At 38.2% G+C, this 21,358-nt stretch overlaps 2 protein-coding genes across 3 annotated transcripts; one reads left to right on the forward strand and one right to left on the reverse strand.

Moving 5' to 3' along the window:
• Positions 1–509: 509 nt before the first annotated feature.
• Positions 510–14,113, reverse strand: LOC149819627 (uncharacterized). Of its 2 annotated transcripts, none has more exons than XM_089982206.1 (6): positions 14,093–14,113; positions 13,533–13,613; positions 6,795–8,027; positions 1,740–1,997; positions 1,481–1,632; positions 510–1,237 (listed from the first exon to the last, which is right to left on the reverse strand). In XM_089982206.1, the coding sequence occupies exons 3-6, from the start codon at positions 8,023–8,025 to the stop codon at positions 731–733; spliced, it is 2,148 nt and encodes a 715-aa protein (XP_089838332.1). In that variant the 5' UTR covers positions 8,026–8,027; positions 13,533–13,613; positions 14,093–14,113; the 3' UTR covers positions 510–730. The 2 variants fall into 2 exon arrangements, with proteins under 2 accessions (XP_089838332.1, XP_089838333.1); XM_089982207.1 differs by lacking the exons at positions 13,533–13,613; positions 14,093–14,113 and adding exons at positions 12,731–12,815; positions 13,025–13,049.
• Positions 14,114–16,849: 2,736 nt separating this feature from the next.
• Positions 16,850–21,358, forward strand: LOC149819628 (uncharacterized). The gene is made up of 6 exons (XM_089983232.1): positions 16,850–16,964; positions 18,120–18,316; positions 19,014–19,094; positions 19,748–19,975; positions 20,557–20,634; positions 20,716–21,358. The coding sequence occupies exons 1-6, from the start codon at positions 16,850–16,852 to the stop codon at positions 21,160–21,162; spliced, it is 1,146 nt and encodes a 381-aa protein (XP_089839358.1). The 3' UTR covers positions 21,163–21,358.

Below are 21,358 nucleotides of genomic sequence, written 5' to 3' on the forward strand. Positions count from 1 at the left end.
GCCCTCTTCATTCCCTCTCTCTCTCTCTCTCTCTCTCTCCACAGCACCACGCTCTCCCCACACTCCAAATTGGGTTAACGGATTGGGTACCCCATCAATTTGAGTTATCCAAACTTGGGCTGTCATCGGCCGGGTCAGGCTTGACTTACCTGGACCCACCCATATAAATAATAACCGGGTTTGGTTTTTGTAGGGACACACGAATAGAAACCCAAACCCTAACCCACATAAATTTTAGAAACTTATTTTTACTAAAAAATATATAAAACACTAGTCTGGTAGGGTTGGGTACACGCCAAAAATCATGACCCAAACCTGGCCGGCATATTGCTAGTTGACAGCCCTAGTACTCCATGAGATGGGAATAAAATTCCAGTGGGCATGTGTGTGAGCGTACGAGAGACAGAGAGAGAGATGCACAGTTCAAATTCCAAACTCGCCCTGTTCTACCACTCGTTTCCCAAAGCACCCAACCCCGAAAAGCAAAAAGCAAATGACAATTGTGTCTATCAAAATAGCATTCAGAACCTACCACGAGGAACATTAATAAGAAAACTCTATTTGGTTTTACAAATAAGGAGGATCCAGATACTCCAAAATTTGACCAACTTTACTGCAAAACAAAGGTAGTTACTTAAAATCATATAGAAATTCGCAGCCTTAAAGCTCGACACCACGAGAGAGAACATGTACCTCACAAAACTACAAACATACCGCTGCAGGACTAACTTCACGGCCTACCATCTGTGCCCTTACTATGACCATCTGCAGCAGTATTTGCTAATTTGGCAGCAACTTGCTCTTCTGACAAGGGTAAGTAATATATCCGAGGAGTGGCTCGTGTTTTCTTGAACAGATCATCGAGTGTAAGAACTGGAGCCTCAACCTTTTTGGGAGGAGGAGGTGGCGGTGGCAGCTTTACCCGCATCAGAGCCTGTGCATGGGTCTGCGGTGTATGTGGTGGTGGAGGTGGAGGTGGCAGCTGCTGCTTGAGTGGTGGCCGCATTGGGGGTGGAGGGGGCAATTTGACCTGTGCTTGGGAGTTTGTCTGGTTGGATTGAGATGGGGGAACAGTTGATGAATTCACAGCAGTTGGTGACTGGGGCTCCCCTTCAACACGGGCCTTGACATCATCAGGTTCCGCAAATTCCACAATCAGTAAGCGGCCACCATTAGGAGGCCACTGAAGATTGTAGAGAGCATCCCTGGTTGCTACTGCTTCTTCCGCAGAAGAATACTGATGATCATGACAAAAAAGTATTGTTAAATAGTGACATCAAAAGCCTATATAACATACTCTAAGCCTCTGAAATATCAGCACAGAAACTGAGATCGATACATTCATATAGGAACCCGGGAATTTAATGATACTAGACAAACATTAAAATTTCAGACAATAAAATGCATTATCAACAAAGGCCTATCTACGAGACATTGCTTACGACTTGGGGCATAGAGTGACAGAGAAAAGGTAACTTGCCGTAACATAACAATGGGTCTTAATGTGATCCATCCAAAAGCTGCATACAGTCCCAGTCTTGGCTAGAAGCTCTTGTACAGACTTCAAGGTGAACGGGCGCAAAAACTTGTCAATCCTTAAGGATGTTGTTGGTGATCTCTGTGGTGGAGGAACTGCAACATAAACAATTAGCAGTTAACAATTCACGCAAATGCATGTTCTGCAAATGTGCACGTCTACAGGTGCATGCATGTGTTGAGAGAGAGAGAGAGACACCTACCAACTCGTTCTTTGGGAGCCTCTGAATCAAGATTGGAATCAGACCTTGCAAGAGCCACAGCAGTTCGGGCTTTATCTCTAGGTGTTGAAGTATTAGAATGAGATGCAGATGCAGGAGATATAGGGGAAACATCAGGCAAATTTGGAGGTTCTCTCTGTAGTCTAGAAAGCCTTGGAAGGGCAACCTTAGTCTGAACATTATCACTGTTCGATTTCCGCAGTCTTTTAACCGGTTCATGTTCTGCATCAGCCTCGTGACCTGAGAGCAAGGGAATCATTAACAGTTTTGTACAGAAGATACAAGTAATAGCACAGCATAATACCAGCAATTGGACATTTCACATGAAATCATATAATAAAGCCCACAAATGTTTATCAAGCTTAAAAGAAAAAATAATAGAACAAGGCTCGAAAGTAAACAAGAAGAGGGCAATAGAAAATCAAAAGCACAGTCAAGACAGTGATAGCAAGTGAAATCTGGCTTTTATTTGACAAACCAGTACCGAAGCTCAAGGGTAGCCACCATCTCCTCCATGGGTGATTCATTGGTCATAACAGTTTTAGCACTGTGTTAGATATATCTAAAAAATGCAAAAATTCACCAGTTCACATAAATGAAATGTCAAGGCAACGGCACATCACCAACATCAACATGACATGAAATCCATGTAACAAGGAATGTGTATGTTTAATGGACCTTTGAAGCAGATTTCGTTCTTGATATAACACTACAAAGCCAAAAACTTATGAAGCTTGCCCACAAAGTGAAATCCCAACTCCTCGTTAGTCTTTCTTGCTATTCAATGTATTATTCATAAACACATTAGAAAATCTTAGAATCCAAGGTGGATTCCCTTAATTCATGTTAAAAAACCAACAAAACACCAGTGACCCAGGTGGGTGGGTTTGCGCATGCGAGCGCGTGCATGCAAGTAGTTTATATGCATGCTATATATGGGTCCCTCGATTGTTCGAAGGAGCGAATTACTGTTTTATAGGGAAGCATGTTATATATGGGTCCCTCGATTGTTCGAAGGAGCGAATTACTGTTTTATAAGGAAGCATGTTATATGGGTCTCGACTCAAACCTGATAAGGTTTGGGCCTAGCCCGAACTTGATGTTGGTTCGTCAAGATATCTATGGGCCAGGATGGGGGCTTGACCCATTGGGCCCTAGTTGTCATCGAGTTAGGTTGTCTAGGTGAGATCCTTGGTGACCACTCATTAACGGACCAAAATAGCATGAGTTTGATTAGGAAACAATAAGGTCTTTAGTTTAATTGCCTAGAGGGGTTTTAAATGAAGAATTAGCACCTCCAAATATGGGCTTCCTACAAATCTCTTTTGGAAGCGCACCCTTATAGCTGCCATGAACTTGAACCCCCTTGTTCTTATTATACATTACCTCTTTTTTATTGCCAGAAGTAATGGCTGTGCCTAAAAACAGTTTCAATTTTTGAAACTAAGTGTATGATATGCCTCACACCACCATCCCTTGTATTGAATAAGGAGGTGGTAGATCTTACATGTGAAACTCCTAATCTTCTTCTCCCTCTTTGGGACACTCTTTACCAACCATCACCGACTTTGTTTCCAAATTTCTCATCGCTTGCTTCCCCTAATGATTAACAACCATTGACTACCAGTGGCTTTTGGGGTACTAGGAAATAAAATTAACTTGCTGAAGAAACAAGAGCTGCACATTTTTGTTATCTATTTTACCATAACAATAATGACACTAAGATCAAACACCAGCCTTATAGCGTTAAACTGTCTCAAGTACCTTCAAATTCTTGGGGTTATGCCAATGTGAAGCCCTTGATGCTCATCCCAAGTGCAAGTCCAAAGCTTTAGGACGAAAAAGACCTTATTCCCCAAAACATCAGATGACACTTTTTAAAATAGGAATTACATCACTAGTGATGCATAATAAAAGAAAACCCTCAAGGGGTACCTGACAAGCATCAAGTAATGATCAAAACCTTGCAGACTTGCCTTTAAGCTCTATAGGAAGTGTCTTTTTCTAGTGTCTTTTTCTTTGATATTCATGATTTAAATTATTGCTATTAACCAGTGTTGTAAAAAACGCACTTCAAGGTGCAAAAAGCGTGCATCGCCTCAAGGCGAGGAGCTTTTTTGCCTTGAAGCACAAGGCTAAGGCACAAATGTATATGAGGTGTGTGCCTCTCGTAGCGAGGCACGCCTCATTTAAAAATAAATAAAAAGAAAAGGGGGAGGGACGCCCGATGTTAGGGCACCCCTCCCCCTTTCGCTCCCCAAGCCCCACCCTCCTCACCACCGGCGGCAGCTACCACCGGGTATGTTCTTCTTCTTCTTCTTCTTCTTCTTCTTCTTCTTCTTCTTCTTCTTCTTTTTTCTTCCTCTTCTTCCCTCCTCCTTCATCTGTTCTCCTCCTCCTCCTCTTCTTCTTTCAATGTTCTTTTTCTTCCTCTGTGCAATTAATTAACTGTGTATGTGTTGATTTTTGTAAAGATTGTGTCCTACTCCTATTTGTGAATGTTCTATTGACTTTTTTCAATTTTCATCTTTTTTTTAATTTAAATCTGGATCTGATGGTGCCTTGAAATTGTCTGTTTGTGATATTAGAACACAGAAACTGAATTATAGTCAGTAGGGCCATCAATAAACTGGAATTGGTTTAGCGGTGTTAAGATTTTCATAAACTGGAATCATAGGCATGTATTATGTTAAGATTTCCATTCCTGTAACTTAGTGAATATGGATTTTTTCTGTATACTATTCTTTAAACAAGTATTAAGTTAGTGAACATGTATTAAGTAAGATTTTTTTCTGTATGCTATTATTACTGATTTTCTTTTGAGGATTTTTTTTTATCCAGCTTGTGATTCTGATATTATATCTTTGAAGCTTTTTTCTAGCTTGGCTTCTAGAAATTGCAGCCCAACTTATGATGCTTATGTTATGCCCTTGAATTTTATTCTGCTAGAAGACAAGTCAGTTTGGAAATAATCTGGAAACTTATTTGTTGTTGCTTCATCAATAAAGCATCTCTTCTATTTATTTGTATTTTTAAATATTTTTAAGTTTTAAAAAAAATTGCTTACGCTTTATGCCTTGCAGCTTATGCCTCACTTTGGTTTTTGGTGGAGCGCCTCGCAACGCTTTTCACAACATTGCTATTAACTCATGTTTCAATAATTATTGCAAATGTTTTTGAAATATTTTTATACAGTTTTTTTTTCTCATGAATTGTTTAAATGATTGTGTTTTAAAATGATTGTAATTTGTTGTATTTTCTATATGTTTTATTTTAGTGTGTGTTTTGTATGTTTGACCATCCTCTGTCCATATATATACATATATATATATATATATCATAACTATTTATTTTGTTTTTAATACATATATTTGTGTTGCAATCCCTTTGTTGTAGTTGTTGCTTTCTTAGTGCAGGAACTCAGAGAAGTCATGGATTAAGTAAAAGCTTTGTGGAGTTTTGAAGATTAGAGTGGTTGAAACTCTAATGATGATTGAAGTCTTTTCTTTGAAGATGTCTTAAAGCTTGAAGTTTTCATCTTGAAGATCATTTATGGAGACAATTGAAGACCCATTTTAATCATGTTACGACAAACCTTCGGTGATCTACCACAAGTTTGAAGGGGTGTTAAAATATATGTAGCATTTCCCTATGTTGTATTTGTCTTGTATATATCAAAGTACACCTAAGTGTACTTTAGGTATTTTCTTTCTTTTATTCTTTTGATGTGTATTCTAGCACATTTAATTTGAGTTGTATTGAAGGTATACTTTAGGTATGCCTTTTATGTTTTTAAGGATAGGTATACTCTATGTATACCTATTATATTAGTAAGTACACTTATGGTATACTTTAAGGTTAGATTAGGTTTTTTGGTAATTATCAAAATGATTAAATATTTTATTATATATTTTTTTGGTCATTTTTTGAATGACCAACTAGCCGTTGGGGCTTGTAACGTCTAGGATTTGCTTTAATGGCTAGTTTGAATAGTCAAACTAGCTGTTGGGATTTGCTCTAACAGCTGGTTAGGACTAGGGAAGAACACAAGCCGAGCTCGGTTCAAAATCACTTTGTCCAAGTTCGGCTTGAGCTTGTAAGGTGTTGTCTGAACTCAGCTCAGTTCCGAGCTCGAGCCGAGCCGAACTTAAACAAGATTTATTAAAAAAAAATCTTGCGAAGGAGGGATTTGATCCCCCAACCTCCTTAATGTTAACCAAAGGACCTACCATTAAGTCAAAACATATCTTTTGATTATTATTACTGAAAAAATTCTATACATACTAAAAATTCTCAGCGAAAAAAGGCATAAAAGGCAGGATTTGAACCCAACACGTTCTTAATAAAGACTAACGCCCTGCCCATTAAAGTAACAATGCAGTTCTGAATTTTTTTGCAAAGATATATATATGGTGTTTGCAATGAAACGAGCCTTATCGAGCCTGTCGAGTATATATGGGGTTTGCAATGAACCAAGCATGTCGAGCCTTATCGGGCTCGACAGGTCATTCAAGCTCTGCTTGATAACTCATCTGAGCTTCATACACCAGTTCAAGCTCGGCTCATTTACGAAGCGGATGAGCCCGAGCCAAGCCGGAGCCAAGCCCAAGCCAGATCGATTCAGTGTGCATCCCTAGTTAGGACTAGCTCTAATGGCTAGTTTGTCATTATTTCCTATATATTATTCACCATTTTGTTGTATAGGTGAGAGAGGATGGATGTACATATGGTGTACGTGTCTGTGAGTGTTTTGTAGTGAGGTTCATTTGTAATTTATTTTATTTTTTTATTAATAAAAATTATTTATTTCTTGGTGTTCTTGTGAATGTATAAATATGTCATTTCCTTTTTTGGTTAAATAAATTGTGTTTGTGCTTTAGTTCCTTTTTTTATTGTCTTTCGGTTGTGTCTCAGGTTTAGTGCCACTTTGTGACAGAGTTTGTGAAAGAAGCAGGAACATAGGTATCAAATATTAAAAGATAAATAGTGATTACATCAGAAGAGAAAGACAAATTCATCAGAAGAAAGAACACTAACCATCAATCTTCCGCTTGTCCCCAATCTGTGCTGAGTCTTCACTGATGTCTACAAAGGAATCCTTCTCTTCCACAGGATACCGAGTAATTGTAGCATCAGATTCTTTTTCTTCTCCTGAAGGAAAAGATTCTTGAGCTTGGAACCTTTCACTTGCACCATCATCATCCAGAGTGATATCAGAAATTTTATTCTCAGTTGCATCGTCTTCTACCGGGTCTTCAACTACAATGTCATTCAAATTTCGGCCACCAGGAGCACGAACCTCTGTATTGTCCTTATTCAAGTCAACATCCATAGCATGGGCAACCTCTTCCCTCTCAACAGCACTTTCCACATCACCTTGTACTTCAACATCCACAACAGAAGCACCATGATCACCTGCATCATTACTGGTAAAAGACTGCAGCATCTCGGCCTTAACAATCGCTGGTTCTACAGGGACACTATCAATATTCAGATTATCCTTTAATTGGTTCTCTTGTTTAATTGACACATAATCAGTAGAAACAGACTCACACTTTACAATTTGACGAACTCTCTCAGATACCTGGGCAATAGGTTCAGATGCATTGATTTGGCTCTCCTCAGATGGTGGAGCTTCATCCTTTGGTTGTTCTGTGGAAAAGTCCGTCTGTGCGGGTACATTCTCAGACACCGGGGAGAAAGAACATGAATCAATGCTCTTCACGGTCTCAGATGTTGAAGCTTCAACTTTTAGACATACACTTGAAATATCAATCTCGACCACTGAATCCTGACCAGCCTTAACAATAGATTCAGTTGACACTGCAATCCCATCAGCTCCTTTTATGTCTGAAGTTGAACCATGCAAACTGGTTGAATTCAGATTTCCAACTTCATCACCTTGAGCAACATCTGTCCCACCACTCTCATTGGTATCAACCGTATGCACCTTCTCTTTCATGCTCATGACCTCTTTGACTTGATGTTGAAACTTTCTACTGTCTTCAGTTTCTACCTGGTCTTCATTCCTAACCTCTACATCCTCATTCCCAACCCATGATTCACCTTGTGGTGGATCAAGATCAAACCCATTACCCATATCTTTGGTTTCAGCAGCCTCTTTCATGAGTGCTTCATCCAGCCGTCTCACAAGATCCTCTTTCAAACCCTTCGTTATCAGCTTCCTCCTCCTAAGCTCATCCTTCAACTCAGTAACCTTCCACTGCTCAAGAGGCCGATCCGAAGGTGCAGGATTTGGTGTCGACATCTCTAGGAAACAAAATATTACAGAAAGTGAGAATTGATTGACATTTGACAGAGAAGACAATTCAGTTGAAAGGTCACCCAGAAAAACTCCCAAACATGCAAACCTTTTTTAAGCTCATTTAAAACCACATAGCCTTAGAAAGTGTAACACACACATGTAGATAGTGATGAAAACATGCTAAATGGGTTTTTCAGGCTTTTTTGTTTTATGTTTAAATTTTGACCATACAGATGTGATTCATGTGCTTGATTTTATAGGGATCAGCACTTGGAGCTTTTGATTCTGACATATGGTAGCATCAATTTTTTTTCCATCGACAAAACATGATCTAGGTGGTAATTCCTAGTAAATCAACCATGTTGAACACATCTATGGGGTCAGAATTGCGCAAAAACCACTGAAAGTCCCAAAAAATCTCATTTAGCATGGTTTCATGATATATATATATATATATATATATATATATATATATATATATATATATATATATAAGAGAGAGTGAGGGGGAGGGAGGAACGAACTGGAGCTTTAATCAGTCCTTGTGATAATAAGAGAAAAGCAAACCCCATATAGATGGAAACCTCTAAGTTCCCTAACAACCAAAGAACACTGTATAGTCACAGATATAGGTGATATTTTGAAAAAGTCACGATAATATAGCTGTAAATTCAAAAAACAATATTAAAGGCAAAAGATAGCGATATTTTGAAAATAAAATATCATGATATTATCAGTTACTTTAGTTATTTACTTATTTTCTATATCTTAAATATAATTTTTCTTCTTCTATGTTTCTTTTTTATTTCTTTCATTGTATGTGTGTATTTTATGATCTAAACGTGTTATTTTCTTACTTATTTCTGCTATGTTTATATTTTTACAACTTTTAAGCAACGAGTTTTGTTTTAGATTTATCAACTAAACCTATATTACAACAACAACAACTACGCCTTCATCCCAAAACAATTGGGGTCGACGATATGAACCAACAAAGAAAATCATTCTGGGTCTTCCACATGAATCATTTTCCTCCAATCATTTCTATCCAATGCCATGTCCTCGGTGAGGTTCAAAGCATTCATATCCTTTCCTATCATCTCCATCCAAGTCTTCCTAGGCCTACCCCGACTTCTTTTAACTAATATATTTTCCCATTTTTCCATCCTTCTAACTGGAGCATCATTAGGCCTTCGTCGAATATGTCCAAACCACCGTAAACGATTCTCTCTCATCTTATTTTCAATGGGTGCAACGCCTACCTTCTTAGGTATCTCCTTGTTCTGAATCTTATCTTTTATTGTATTTTCACACATCCATCTAAGCATACGCATCTCAACTACACTCATTTTTTAAATATGATGTCTCTTGGCAGGCCAACATTCTGTACCATATAGTAAAGTGGGCCTAATAGTCGTCCTATAAAACTTTTCCTTCAACCGCAATGGCATTCTACGATCGCACAACACTCCAGTTGCACTTTTCCATTTCATCCACCCAACCTTTATCCTATGATTTACATCTCCATCAATTTCTTCATACTTTTGAATGATAGATCCCAAATATTTGAAACAATCAACCACCGGTATTTCTTGCTCACCAAGCTTCACTACACTCCCATCACTACTTCGTTGCTTACTAAACCGACATTCCATATATTCTGTCTTACTCTTACTCAACTTAAAACCTCTTGCTTCCAATGTTTGTCTCCATAATTCTAACTTAGCATTAACCCCATCTCTAGACTCATCAATCAAAACAATATCATCAGCAAACAACATACACCACAACACATTTTCTTGAATTGATCTCGTAAGCTCATCCATCACTATAGTAAATAGGAAAGGGCTTAAAGCAGATCCTTGATGTAACTCAACCATTATATGAAAGTTGGTTGTCACCCCTCCACAAGTGCGGACATTGGTTACTACTCCTTCATACATATCCTTAATTATACTAATGTACTTGAGAGAAACACATTTCTTCATCATTGTCCACCAGAGAACGTCCCTAGGTACTCTATCGTATGCCATCTCCAAATCAATAAAAACCATATGCAAATCTTTGTCCCTCTCTCTATATCTCTCAATAAGTTATCTAAGAAGATGTATAGCTTCCATAGTTGACCTTCCAGGCATAAAACCAAATTGATTCTCCGATGCCATGACAACCTTCCTCAACCTAGACTCAATCACCCTCTCCCAAAGTTTCATAGTATGACTCATGAGTTTTATACCACGATAGTTTATGCAATCTTGTATATCACCCTTATTCTTATGTAGAGGCACCAAAGTACTCTTCCTCCACTCATTAGGCATTTTATTTGTCCGCCAAATCTTATTAAAAATATTTGTCAACCATTCTAAACCTTTCTCTGCCAAGCATTTTCAAGCCTCGATAGGTATATCATTTGGGCCAACTGCCCTTCTTGATTTCATTCTCTTCAAAGCCTCTGCAATTTCTTTCTTTTGAATCTTACGCATGAAGTCACGATTCATCTCATGAAAAGGAATGGACAAGTCTCCAAGATCCTGAGCATGACTTTCATTAAATAGCTTATCAAAATAATCTTTTCATCTCTCCTTAATCTCCTCATCTTTGACTAAAACCCTTTGTGTTTCATCTTTGATACATCTAACCATACCCAGATCCCTCGATTTCCTATCTCTCATCTTTGCAAGCCTATAAATATCCTTCTCGCCCTCTTTGGTATCCAACTTGTCATAAACCTCCTTATATACCTTATCTCTCGCGTTTCGAACTACTTTTTTAGCTTTTTTCTTTGCTATCATATACTTATCCAAATTCTCATTATCACGACTCTTACTTAGATTTCTATAACACTCTCTTTTAACCTTAATAGCTAATTGACATCCTCGTTCCACCATGATGTATCCTTACCTAACGGTGCACCGCCTTTAGACTCACCCAATACCTCCTTAGCCACCTTTCTCATGCCACCCGCTATCTTATTCCACATTGATTCTGAATCCTCCTCGAGACACCAATCAGCTTCCTTAACTACTTGCTCTACAAACATTCTTTGTTTAGCTCCTTTTAGTGCCCACCACTTAATTCTAGGATTTATCCTATGTCTATCCCTTTTGCGGCATTGTCTAATTCTAAGATCTAAAATTAAGACTCTATGTTGTGTAGCTACACTTTCTCCCGATATAACCTTACAATCAAAGCAACAACCCCTATCTCTCTTTCTAAGCAGGAAAAAATCTATCTGATTCGTATTAACCTCACTTTTAAATATTATTAGGTGAGACTCCCTCTTCCTAAATCAAGTGTTTGCTAAGATCATATCATAGGACAAACCAAAATCTAAAATCCTTTCTCCACTTTCGTTTTTTTCTCCTATACCATAGCCTTCATATATACTCTCAAATCCATCCCTACTAATACCTACATGTCCATTAAGGTCACCGTCGATGAAAATCTTTTCTCCATAAGATATCCCTTATACTACTCCATCTAAATCTTCCCAAAATTGACGCTTAATGGAATCATCTAAACCTACTTGAGGTGCATAAACACTAATAATACTAATAATATTTGTACCTAATACTAATTTAATAAGTAAAATCCTATCACCCTTCCTACGGACCTCAACTACATTATCTATAAACTCATGACTCATAACAATCCCTACTCCATTCTCATTTCTATTTATTCTTGTATACCAAATCTTATATCCCCAAGGTTCTATCACTTTTGCCCTCTCACCTACCCATTGGGTCTCTTGTAGACATAAAATATAAAACTTTCTCCTACACATAACATTAACTAACTCTACCAACTTACCAGTTAAAAACCCTATGTTCCAAGTGGCTAACCTAATTTTATGGTCTTGGACTAACTTCTTTACCCCCACCCGTCCAACAAAGTGAGGGAACCCTTGCCTATTTAACACCATACCCGGGCGCCGGTGTGATGCACCGCTTCCGGGTGACGACCTAGCAACCCTTGCCCATTTATCTCTGCCTCCGGACCTATAGAGTACAGTGCGTCACTCAGTAGGGAACGCCCCAACGAAATTCTCATATTGGTTCATATTCATAGGGTATGACTAAGTTTTTATGTTGTCTGTCATTGGCCTACCGCAACCCTCCTCCTTTATCCGGGCTTGGGACCGCCAGTTCAACTAAACCTATATTATTGCAAGAAATTGCATGGGTGAGATTTGGGCGAGATCGATATTTGTGAGTATGAAACACCCTAAAATTAGATAAAGTGTCCTACCTATGCAGTTAAAATCCCCCCTAGGCCGCCTATGCTACTTAGGTGCAAGTCCACCACCTAAGAGCACCTAGGTCCCAAGGCAAGTATCTAGGTTGGGGTAAGGGGCACCAAGATCAGTATTTTATGTATATTTTTATAATGTTTAAAACATTATAATCATGTTTTGATTGTGTATTTTGAAATCTTTGAGTTTTTCATATTTTTTCTACTTGTTATGTTTTTTATTATTTTTATTTTGAATGATTTTAATTGGTCTGCCTCCTAAACCAATATTTGTTTAGATGGAGTTGAATGTTAGAAATGTAATATGTTTTAATTGTTTAGGTTTGTTCATGGTTTTTTTTTTTTAATTTCAGTTGTTTAGATTCATATACTATATTGAATATGTATGTTCTATTATTTTAATAACTTATTGTAATTATTTTTATTTCTTTTTTGGTCCTGACTTCTGACTAGGTACCTTTTAGGGGGCTGGCGCCTAGGTTCCGAGGGCTTTTAACTGCTTAGAGTCCCAAGTATAACTATCACATCCGCAGAAAGAGAATCTACAAAAGGAATTTAAGGGTAAAGATTAACTAAACCTAGAAAGATGATTTACATGTTAATCCACAGGAAAAGGGGAAAATGGCACGTTCGGCAATGAAGGCGACAAGAAATACCAAATGCAAGATTAAACATAACTAAAATGCATATTTCATACCACAAGCAAACTCCCAACGTCAAACTGACATAACATTGAGAAAAAAAATTATACACGTTTGCAGGGTAAAGGAATCCCGTAGTCCCACCGCGGAGAAAGGTTCGTCTACACGAATGATCAAAATACATCAACAATTAATCGAAAGAGGAAAACATAAACAGACAAAGTAGCACCAATCTCCACTGAATAACATGATCACAGAACGCCTCGCAGACACGTATACAAAAGCCAATCCACGGTAGAAAGGGGACAACCAGAATATATACCATTCGACAGAAACACAGTGGCAAAACGTTAGACCCCATTACATCCAATACATGCAAGAAATACCAGAAATTACCGACCATTCAGGAACCCTGTAACTCATTTACTACCAACGATGTCAGAGAAGGAGTGAAAAAAATCAAATTATCAAGAACAAGCATAAGGAATCCAGTATTACACAACATAAACCAAAATGTTCTCCAGGGATCGATAAAATCGAGACCCTTGAGAAAGAAAACTGTGATGAAAACCAACGAATGTGAAAGCATTCACCCACGAAACACCGGAAAATTTTTACCTGAAAATGGAAGATATCGGCGAGGCAAGAAAAAACGCCAGAAAGCGAATTCCCACGGGAAAGCAAGCAACAACCGGAACCCTAATTCGAGAAAACAAAACTCAAACGGATTAGAACTATAATAAAGCACCTACCTACAATCTTTTTTTTTTCCTTGTTTGCTCTCTACGTCAGCATTGGAGAGAAAGGAAACAGAAACCCTAATCCCAAAAACCGAAGCCCCGTCGGGAGAAAGGCAGCCGGAAGCCGCGTCGGGAGATTCCTAGGGTTTATCTTTTATTTCTTCTCGATTGCACGCCCTCTCACTTTCGCTTTCGAAAGGAACTGAGAAAAAAACCCTAAAAACTCTTCGCTTCCCTCTCGTGATTCTTCTCTGAGCGTTTTTGCGTCGAAAGAGGAAGGGGAGAGGTTGCAGAGAACGAGAGAGAGAGAGGCGCGAGTGGGGGAGTGGGGGAGAAGGGTTTTGGAGGGCGGAATTCGGAAAGTAAAAATCTGATTAGAGAGAGAGAGTGTGTGTGTAATGTTGCCCGAGAGATTTCACTTGGGAGTTGGAACAGAACTGGATGTGATCCGACCTCCTCTGAAACTGGATTCGCAAAAAAATGGTCAGAAGTATATTAGGTTTCCTGTAAAATACATAAAGCATATCAGAACATACGTCGTTCTACCTGGTTCTAACTATACTTATGGGATTCTGACCTGGATCCGGTTAAATCCAACATTACTTGTTTGAAATTCAATCGGTTCAGTAAATGGATCTCATCTTAATGAACCATATATTTAGGAGTTTACTTTCAGTCCGGTCAAAACTGGATAAAGATCCAACCCATTTAGTCTGGGAAGTCTGCCTGCCCTCATCTCGTGATGCTTAGCTGCTTATTATCAAAGGGTTAAAAGTGGGCATGTATTTGCTACAATCAATTGTACCCACAATCTCATTGGAATTTCATGATGCAAGTTGTTTTGAGTCAACCTAACATTATAGATGTGTTCAACCGATTTAGTGGACCTCGACTCTTGGATCGTAAAAAAAAAATATATGTTTTTTTAAGCTGAGAAAATCGGTGCATCAGTTTTTTAATCGCTGGAAAAGCCTATACACGTGTCATATTCAAATGAAGATGGATATTATATCTAAAATGTTAGATGGTTTACAATAAAAAAACAAAAAATGAGAGAGAGGGTATGCTAGATTGATTGATTGTCGAAGTGTAGGTAGTTGTGGTAAACGAAATCAACGAACCCAACATGAGATGTTCAGACTCGGCTCAATTTTAGAATCATAGATTCGGTAAAAGCTGCTACTTTTAATTACCAAACTATAGTAATGATAAAAAGTGTTGCTAATTATCATGCAAATTTAACAAAACGAGATAAATATTGCATATTTTTTAGGTTTATACATTAATTATATGTCCAACGTTTTTAAATGATATTGGAAAATGAAAATAAATTGTCAGTGCAAGTAAAAACTATTATATCGAACCAACAAATCATATGTATTTTTTTATGCTTTGTGAGCATAAAAACGACTTGCATCCTAATCATCAACAATTATACATTGTTTTGAAAGCAGAAAAGTTGCTTAAAGAAAATGCAAGTGTATGACACAAGTTATTTGGACAATTATATTGAATGTTAGATGACTTTTTTCACTTGAAATAATATATTTATTAAACATACTATTTTTATTTGATATACTCATTTATTTCAACATAAATGATATATATGTGTGATATTTTTTTATTTGTTTCTCTTAAATAAAATTTTTTGCTTGTCATATATATATAGCTGCCGGCCCCAAAGGGGGGTTGGCGGCAATAGTGGGTATTGCCACCAGGGGATGGCGACAATATTAGTATCCGCCAGCCTTGACTGGTTGCCTTATCTTATGTGTTGGTTGCCTTATCTTATCTCATGAGAATCAAAATCATGTGTTTTAGAGTTTCATGAGATTTCACTTCTCATGTTTGGTTGGTGAATCAAAATCAAAATCATGAGATTTCACTTCTCATGTTTGGTTGGTGTCGCCTCGCCTGAGCCCTAGCTTCCATCAGCCTCACATCCTCCCATCTACCACTAAACTCCCACCCAACAGAGTGAAGAAGTTGGAAGCTTAGGCTGCAACCTCCAGAGTGAGTTCTGGTCATGGTCTAAATGAGAACTCAATGGAGCCCTGCAATCTGATCTGTTTACTAGTCGAGTTTAGAGGGTTTTATTACCCAAACAACTTGGAGCCCAGCTTGATAAGGCCAGGGCTCGGTGTGAACTTGATAATAGTCTGTTCGGGCTTTCGACAAGCATGGGTCTGGGTCAGGCTCTAACGAGTCTAAGTTGCCCCGATGCCAACCCTTATTCATATATGCTTTTTTTTTAAGATTTTTGAAAAAAAAAACATATATTTTAACGAGATTCATGGCATTGGTTGACAATCGAATTGATTGTTGCAATTTTTTAGATATCATCTTAAACACGATCCAAATCCGAAATCACGATTCAGGCAGCAGATCCAATTCCTCAGCCCAGGTCTCTCTCGTCATTCCCTCAAAAGATATAGGACAAATTGGGGGATGAGTCAAGTAGCGGTGCAAAACAGATTGGATACAAGCCTGATTACAATCAATCCGAATCAAAAAAATTAAGCATTAAATTACAAATATGGATCTGGATCCATAAATAATCTGATGTGGAGGTTTCAAGTCTGAAACTAAATTTTTATAGTGTCTATTTTTGTTCCACTAAAATAGGTCTACGTGTAAGATGCATAAATGAATAGGATTTTGTCTAGATTAAAATATAGATCCAACAGAAAATATTGACTTGAACAAGAGTCCGACTATAAGTCCAAATATGTCCAGCAATCATGTTCGAGTTACCTTTACGTGATTATATGTAATTATATCCATACCCATAAACAATGTATGGGATTTGGATCAATGGTTCTCCCGAATCCGATCCATCTGTAGGGGCAAGCGGGATGGATACAAATTTCGTGTGGGCGGCAAGAAATTCCTCCCCGGCATTTCAAATTTCCAAAACCTTAACGGACCGTACGGATGGAGTCCTGATCGGCCGTCCGTTCCAAAAATCCGACGGTGATCGCGCCCACCGGCAGTTTCTCCAGATTTTAGAATTCCCCTCTTCCCAGCTCCTCTCCCGCTCCATTCTATTTCTAGTGCTCACCCGCAGCCCCTGAAACAAATCTTCGCCTCTGCAACCCTTCGTCTTCCACCCGATTGGCCTCACTCCCCCCCCCCTCTCTCTCTCTCTCTCTCTCTCTTCGTCTTCCTTGGGGTTCCTGGTTCAGTAAGGAGGAAATGGGGGAGTTGGATTGGAAGCACCACACAATCATCCAATCGCTTCTCTCTCGCGGCCCTCTCAAGGAATCGGCCTTCCACACCCTCTTCGCAGGGGTCACCGGAAAGAACCCAGGTCTGTGTGTGTTTGTCGATGTTTGTTTTTCGTGATGGATAATGCATGCTGTGGAGAAGATATTTCTGTTTTGTGTTTCCTTTATTTATTTTTGTGTGGGAAATTGGAGTTCGATTGTGTTTCTTTTTCTTCCTTTTGATATGTTTCGTCCTTTTGTTCTTCGTGTTTGTACTCGCTGAATTGGAGTTTGATATAAAGATGGCGAGCAAAGTGATTTATGGAATCAATAATCTTTTCCTGATATAGTTTGTGTTTTGAGTCCAAGAAACACAACTCCTTTGCAAGGTCTGGACGACTATTCTCCACTATCACCTTTGATCCTGGAGCCACTCATTGTAAGGCTATGTCCCATCAGCTCCATTCCCTGTTCTCCATTCTGCTTATATGTGTGTATCACTCCGCCTCCAAGAACTGGCCATGGTGGCCTCAAATTCAAAAACCCACATGCCATCCTTGACTGTGAATTCCTTGAATGTTGACATTTATCCATCCAGCATCTTGAGGACTCCAGCTGTTGAGACTACACCATTTGCCATCCGTGAGATGTTTGGAATTCCTTAATAGTTAATAACCTCACATCATGCATCCACTCTATCACCATTTTCTTCTCTGTTTTCTACCCGTCCTTGAAGGTGGTCTCCTTTCATTCCTCGAAGGAACCTGAGCTGGGGATGGAGTAAAGGAGCAAAGTTGGTGAACTTTGGATACCCAAAACGTTCCATTGTATAAGAATTTAAATTAATGGAATTGGGACCCATAACCTGTCAAACAAATGCACTAGTTGTTGCTCACTTTTTGGATGCTTAACCATGAAGATATTGGTGGAATGTTCTGTAAAAAGTATAGTTGGTATTGGTCTTATAAAACTGGTGAATTGTCTGTTGAGTGGTAGATTTTAATGTTTCGGTGTACTTGGTTATTTCTCGAGAATTTGAAAATTGGTCCCATGTATTTCTTTTCCAAACGACAGCAATCTCTGGTGTTTCAGATTGCATTTTGCAGTTGAGACATTGTATGTGGAGCTGTGGGCTTCTGCTTTCTAGCGTCTGATCACTATTGTTTATGTTTCTTTTATTTTGGTTACTGTCATCTTTTCGCCAAAAAAAATTCAGATGAGATTGCAGTCCATAAAGCATCTAATATCTGTTATTGCAGGTAGAAACCAACAGCTCTTCAATGACTATATTCGTAAAATAAATAAGGAGCTCGCTTATGTTCAGCTTGAGCTGAGGGTTTGCAGGAATCAATATGACAGTGAGATCTATTATGGTGTTGCTAACACTATAGCTGATGAACAATCCAAGCTTGGCACAAAGTATTCTGTCCCACAGATTGCATTCTTCAAGGCTGTGGTAATCCTATCTTCTAATATAAATTGAAGCCCTGATTTCTCTAGTGTGAACATTTGTCATGCCTGGTGATAATTTTGGTGCTTAAATTATTCATGGTGAAGAATTTTCTTGGAGGTCCTATTTTATCATTAATGTATTTCCTGAAGTTTTTACAATTGCATTAAACTCTTCCTGCATCTTCTGTGTTGCCACTCAGCTTTGTTCTAATTTCATGGTAAAAGCTTATGATCAATAATTGCTTTGGTTTTGTGTTTTTTTTATGTTATCTATTGGTATTCTTGCATGTAGGGCGAATCATAGAAATGCAAAGTGGAGTTATATGCGTAACAAGCATGCCATGTAGTGTTTAGTTCAACCACATTATTTCTATCATTCTGGTGCTAGAATGAAGCTCCTTTAGGATTTGAAGACCTTTTTCCATTAATAATGAACAATATATTTTCAAGAGCTTATCTAATTTCTGATCTTCAACTCCTTTTCATATTGATTTTCTACTTCCTGAGATATGTTGAATATGGTACTCATACCGCTCAGATAACGAAGAGATTCTTTAGCATCCATTACTTTCAACCAATTGTGATTCTTTGATGTCCATTGTCCAACATATGCATTTCAGTCTTCAACTTATCGATGTGAAAGTATATCTTACGTCTACACTTTTACTATAATATTACACGGCCTTTGTTTCTTTGTGCAGATAGAGGCAATCCTGCAGGATTCATCAGGTGAAGGCAGTATATCTCACATTGCTGCACTCAATGTTCGTCTAGAGAACCAGGTATACAAAATGCCAATGCTATATTCCTTCTCTAGTTTTTCTTTTTGTTTTAAAATTATTTATTACCACAAGCATCAAAACTTATAAGTGATGCAATCTTGCATTTGTATCTGGAAACTCAACTTTGTAGCATATATTGTTCACCATTTGTCATTTTTTAAAGCACTTGGACAATTTTTGTGGAAGTTCAATAATATATTGAATTTTGCCAGCTTCTTTTTATGGCTCATCCTGACTTGTACATTGATGGTTTTACCTGGAAAACTGCCATTTCCAAAAGTATATATTTTATACTGATAGGGCCTGTTTTATATGTTCTGATGAGGTATACAACCCTCGCTAACCGTTTAATTTTTACTTGTCATAAAAGTTCTGTGTTTAAAAATTGTACATCGCCATTTTGTTAGTTGACATGACACACTTTGTTCATTATTATCTTCTTGGTAGTAATAATCTATTGTAACACGAATGTATGTCTTTAGTGTCTTTTTATCAACTTATCAATGCAATATCTATACTTCGTCCAGCTATTCCTTACCTTACATGTAATTTTTGATCCATTTGGTCATGTGTTTGAGCTGGGATCAATATGGGTGCCTAATACTCTGTACACACTCTTCATTGATTCTATTTTTGTCACTTGTTGCAATCAGGTTAGGCAAGCATCTCAGCACAGTAGTTCTCAAGTGCCTTCCTCATTCAGGCAATTCTCTCTTACACAGAAAGAAAAGACTCTCCATGATCTTGTGCGTGACAGATGGTTATGTTCCAATGCAAATGGGAGTGTTGGTATTGGCATTAGATCTTTCCTTGACTTGCGTAGCTGGTTCCGGAACAATGATTTTCCAACTTGTGATGTTTGCAATGAAGCTGGAATCAAGGTACTCGTGTTTTTCTTAGTAACCATTTACTGCTGTCCCCTATTACTTAGATTTAGCTGTTGCTTGTTAAGTTTTGCCGGTTATTAAGCAGACTTTCCTTTGGGTACTATCCATACCAGTGTCACTGTTATCTCCTATATTTTGAAAATATTGTGATATTTTCTGTATTTCAAGGTCAGCCTATATTTTCCTGAGATATTCTTGGTATTTTCAAAATATTGTCAGAATTGAAAATATCTTGAGATTTTCAAAAACATTTTTTTATATTTTAAGTATTTTTTGTTTTTTAATATTTTAAAAGCTTATTCTTTATGTTTTGTAAGAAAAACACTACAAAACCAATTGTTGTCTTTTTATTATTTATTATATTTAAAAAAAAATTAAGGCTTTTGAGATTTTTCTGAGAAAAATAACTTTTTGAAAATATCTCCGATGAAAACCCTTGCTGAGAAATTACCTTGAACGATACAAGTGACTATGAAGCATAGACTTAGCTCTCAACTTGACAGCTATGGGGAAAGCTATTTACACTTCAGTCCCTTTTCGTTAAAAAACTGAATTTTTCTTTAACCTTTCATCAGGCTGAGATGTGTCACAATGAAGATTGCACAGCACGGATTCACACATACTGCTTAGAGAAGAAATTCTCTCAGGATGGAGTATGTTCTCCCTCTCTCATGGAAAATTATATGTAGATAGATAGGCATGTTTTTTTTTCTGATTGTAATAATGTCTTTTAGGTTGCAAGAGTTTGCCCAAGTTGTGGCCATGATTGGCCATATCATGGGAAAAAGGTCAAGGAAGTAGAGGAACCGAGGGTGCCGTCTCCTGATGTCACTGGTAGTCCTGTCATGACCAAGAGGGTAAGGAGTTGTAGGACTGACGCCAGGAGGTTGCTTAGTTGCAAGGTTGAAGCTGATACTGAAGGAGTCTCTACAGAAGAGGAACTGAGGGTGCCATCTCCTGATGCTGCTGGTAGCCCTGCCATGACCAAGAGGGTGAGAAGTTGCAGGATGGATGCCGCTGCTAGTCCAGGCATAGCCAAGAGGTTGAGGAGTTGCAAGATTGAAGTTGATACTGACGCAGTTCGTTGCAAGGGTGAAGTTGATGTTGAGGCAGCTCCATCTGGGAACTCCACACACTTTGTTCCCAAGCAAAGGAGTTTAAGATCTATGCGTATCAGATAAAAGAACTCCTCTGGTTTACCAGTCTGGAGTACTACAGTCTTGGTTCACTGACTTGCAGCCTGGGAGTGGTTCAAGATTGATGGGAACATATACTGATTCTGCTGTACTGCTTTTGTAATTACAGACTATTTTTCTGTAGCCTTTCAAATTACTTTTTCAAAGCTTCTTTTCCTACACTGTTTGAAACATGTTTTGC

Source organism: Nuphar pumila, chromosome 12 (assembly GCF_984573655.1).
Source record: "Nuphar pumila chromosome 12, dmNupPumi1.hap1.1, whole genome shotgun sequence".
Taxonomy (NCBI): domain Eukaryota; kingdom Viridiplantae; phylum Streptophyta; class Magnoliopsida; order Nymphaeales; family Nymphaeaceae; genus Nuphar; species Nuphar pumila.

What these genes read in the sequence shown, in the direction of transcription:
- LOC149819627 (XM_089982206.1), bottom strand. Translation starts at nt 8,025, where the DNA reads ATGTCGACACCAAATCCTGCACCTTCGGATCGGCCTCTTGAGCAGTGG. An exon ending in GGACAAGCGGAAGATTGATG is followed by an intron (nt 1,998 to 6,794) that starts GTTAGTGTTCTT and finishes CCTTGCTCTCAG; the next exon opens with GTCACGAGGCTGATGCAGAA. An exon ending in GGCTCCCAAAGAACGAGTTG is followed by an intron (nt 1,633 to 1,739) that starts GTAGGTGTCTCT and finishes TTTATGTTGCAG; the next exon opens with TTCCTCCACCACAGAGATCA.
- LOC149819628 (XM_089983232.1), top strand. Translation starts at nt 16,850, where the DNA reads ATGGGGGAGTTGGATTGGAAGCACCACACAATCATCCAATCGCTTCTC. An exon ending in TTGCATTCTTCAAGGCTGTG is followed by an intron (nt 18,317 to 19,013) that starts GTAATCCTATCT and finishes TTCTTTGTGCAG; the next exon opens with ATAGAGGCAATCCTGCAGGA. An exon ending in ATGTTCGTCTAGAGAACCAG is followed by an intron (nt 19,095 to 19,747) that starts GTATACAAAATG and finishes TGTTGCAATCAG; the next exon opens with GTTAGGCAAGCATCTCAGCA.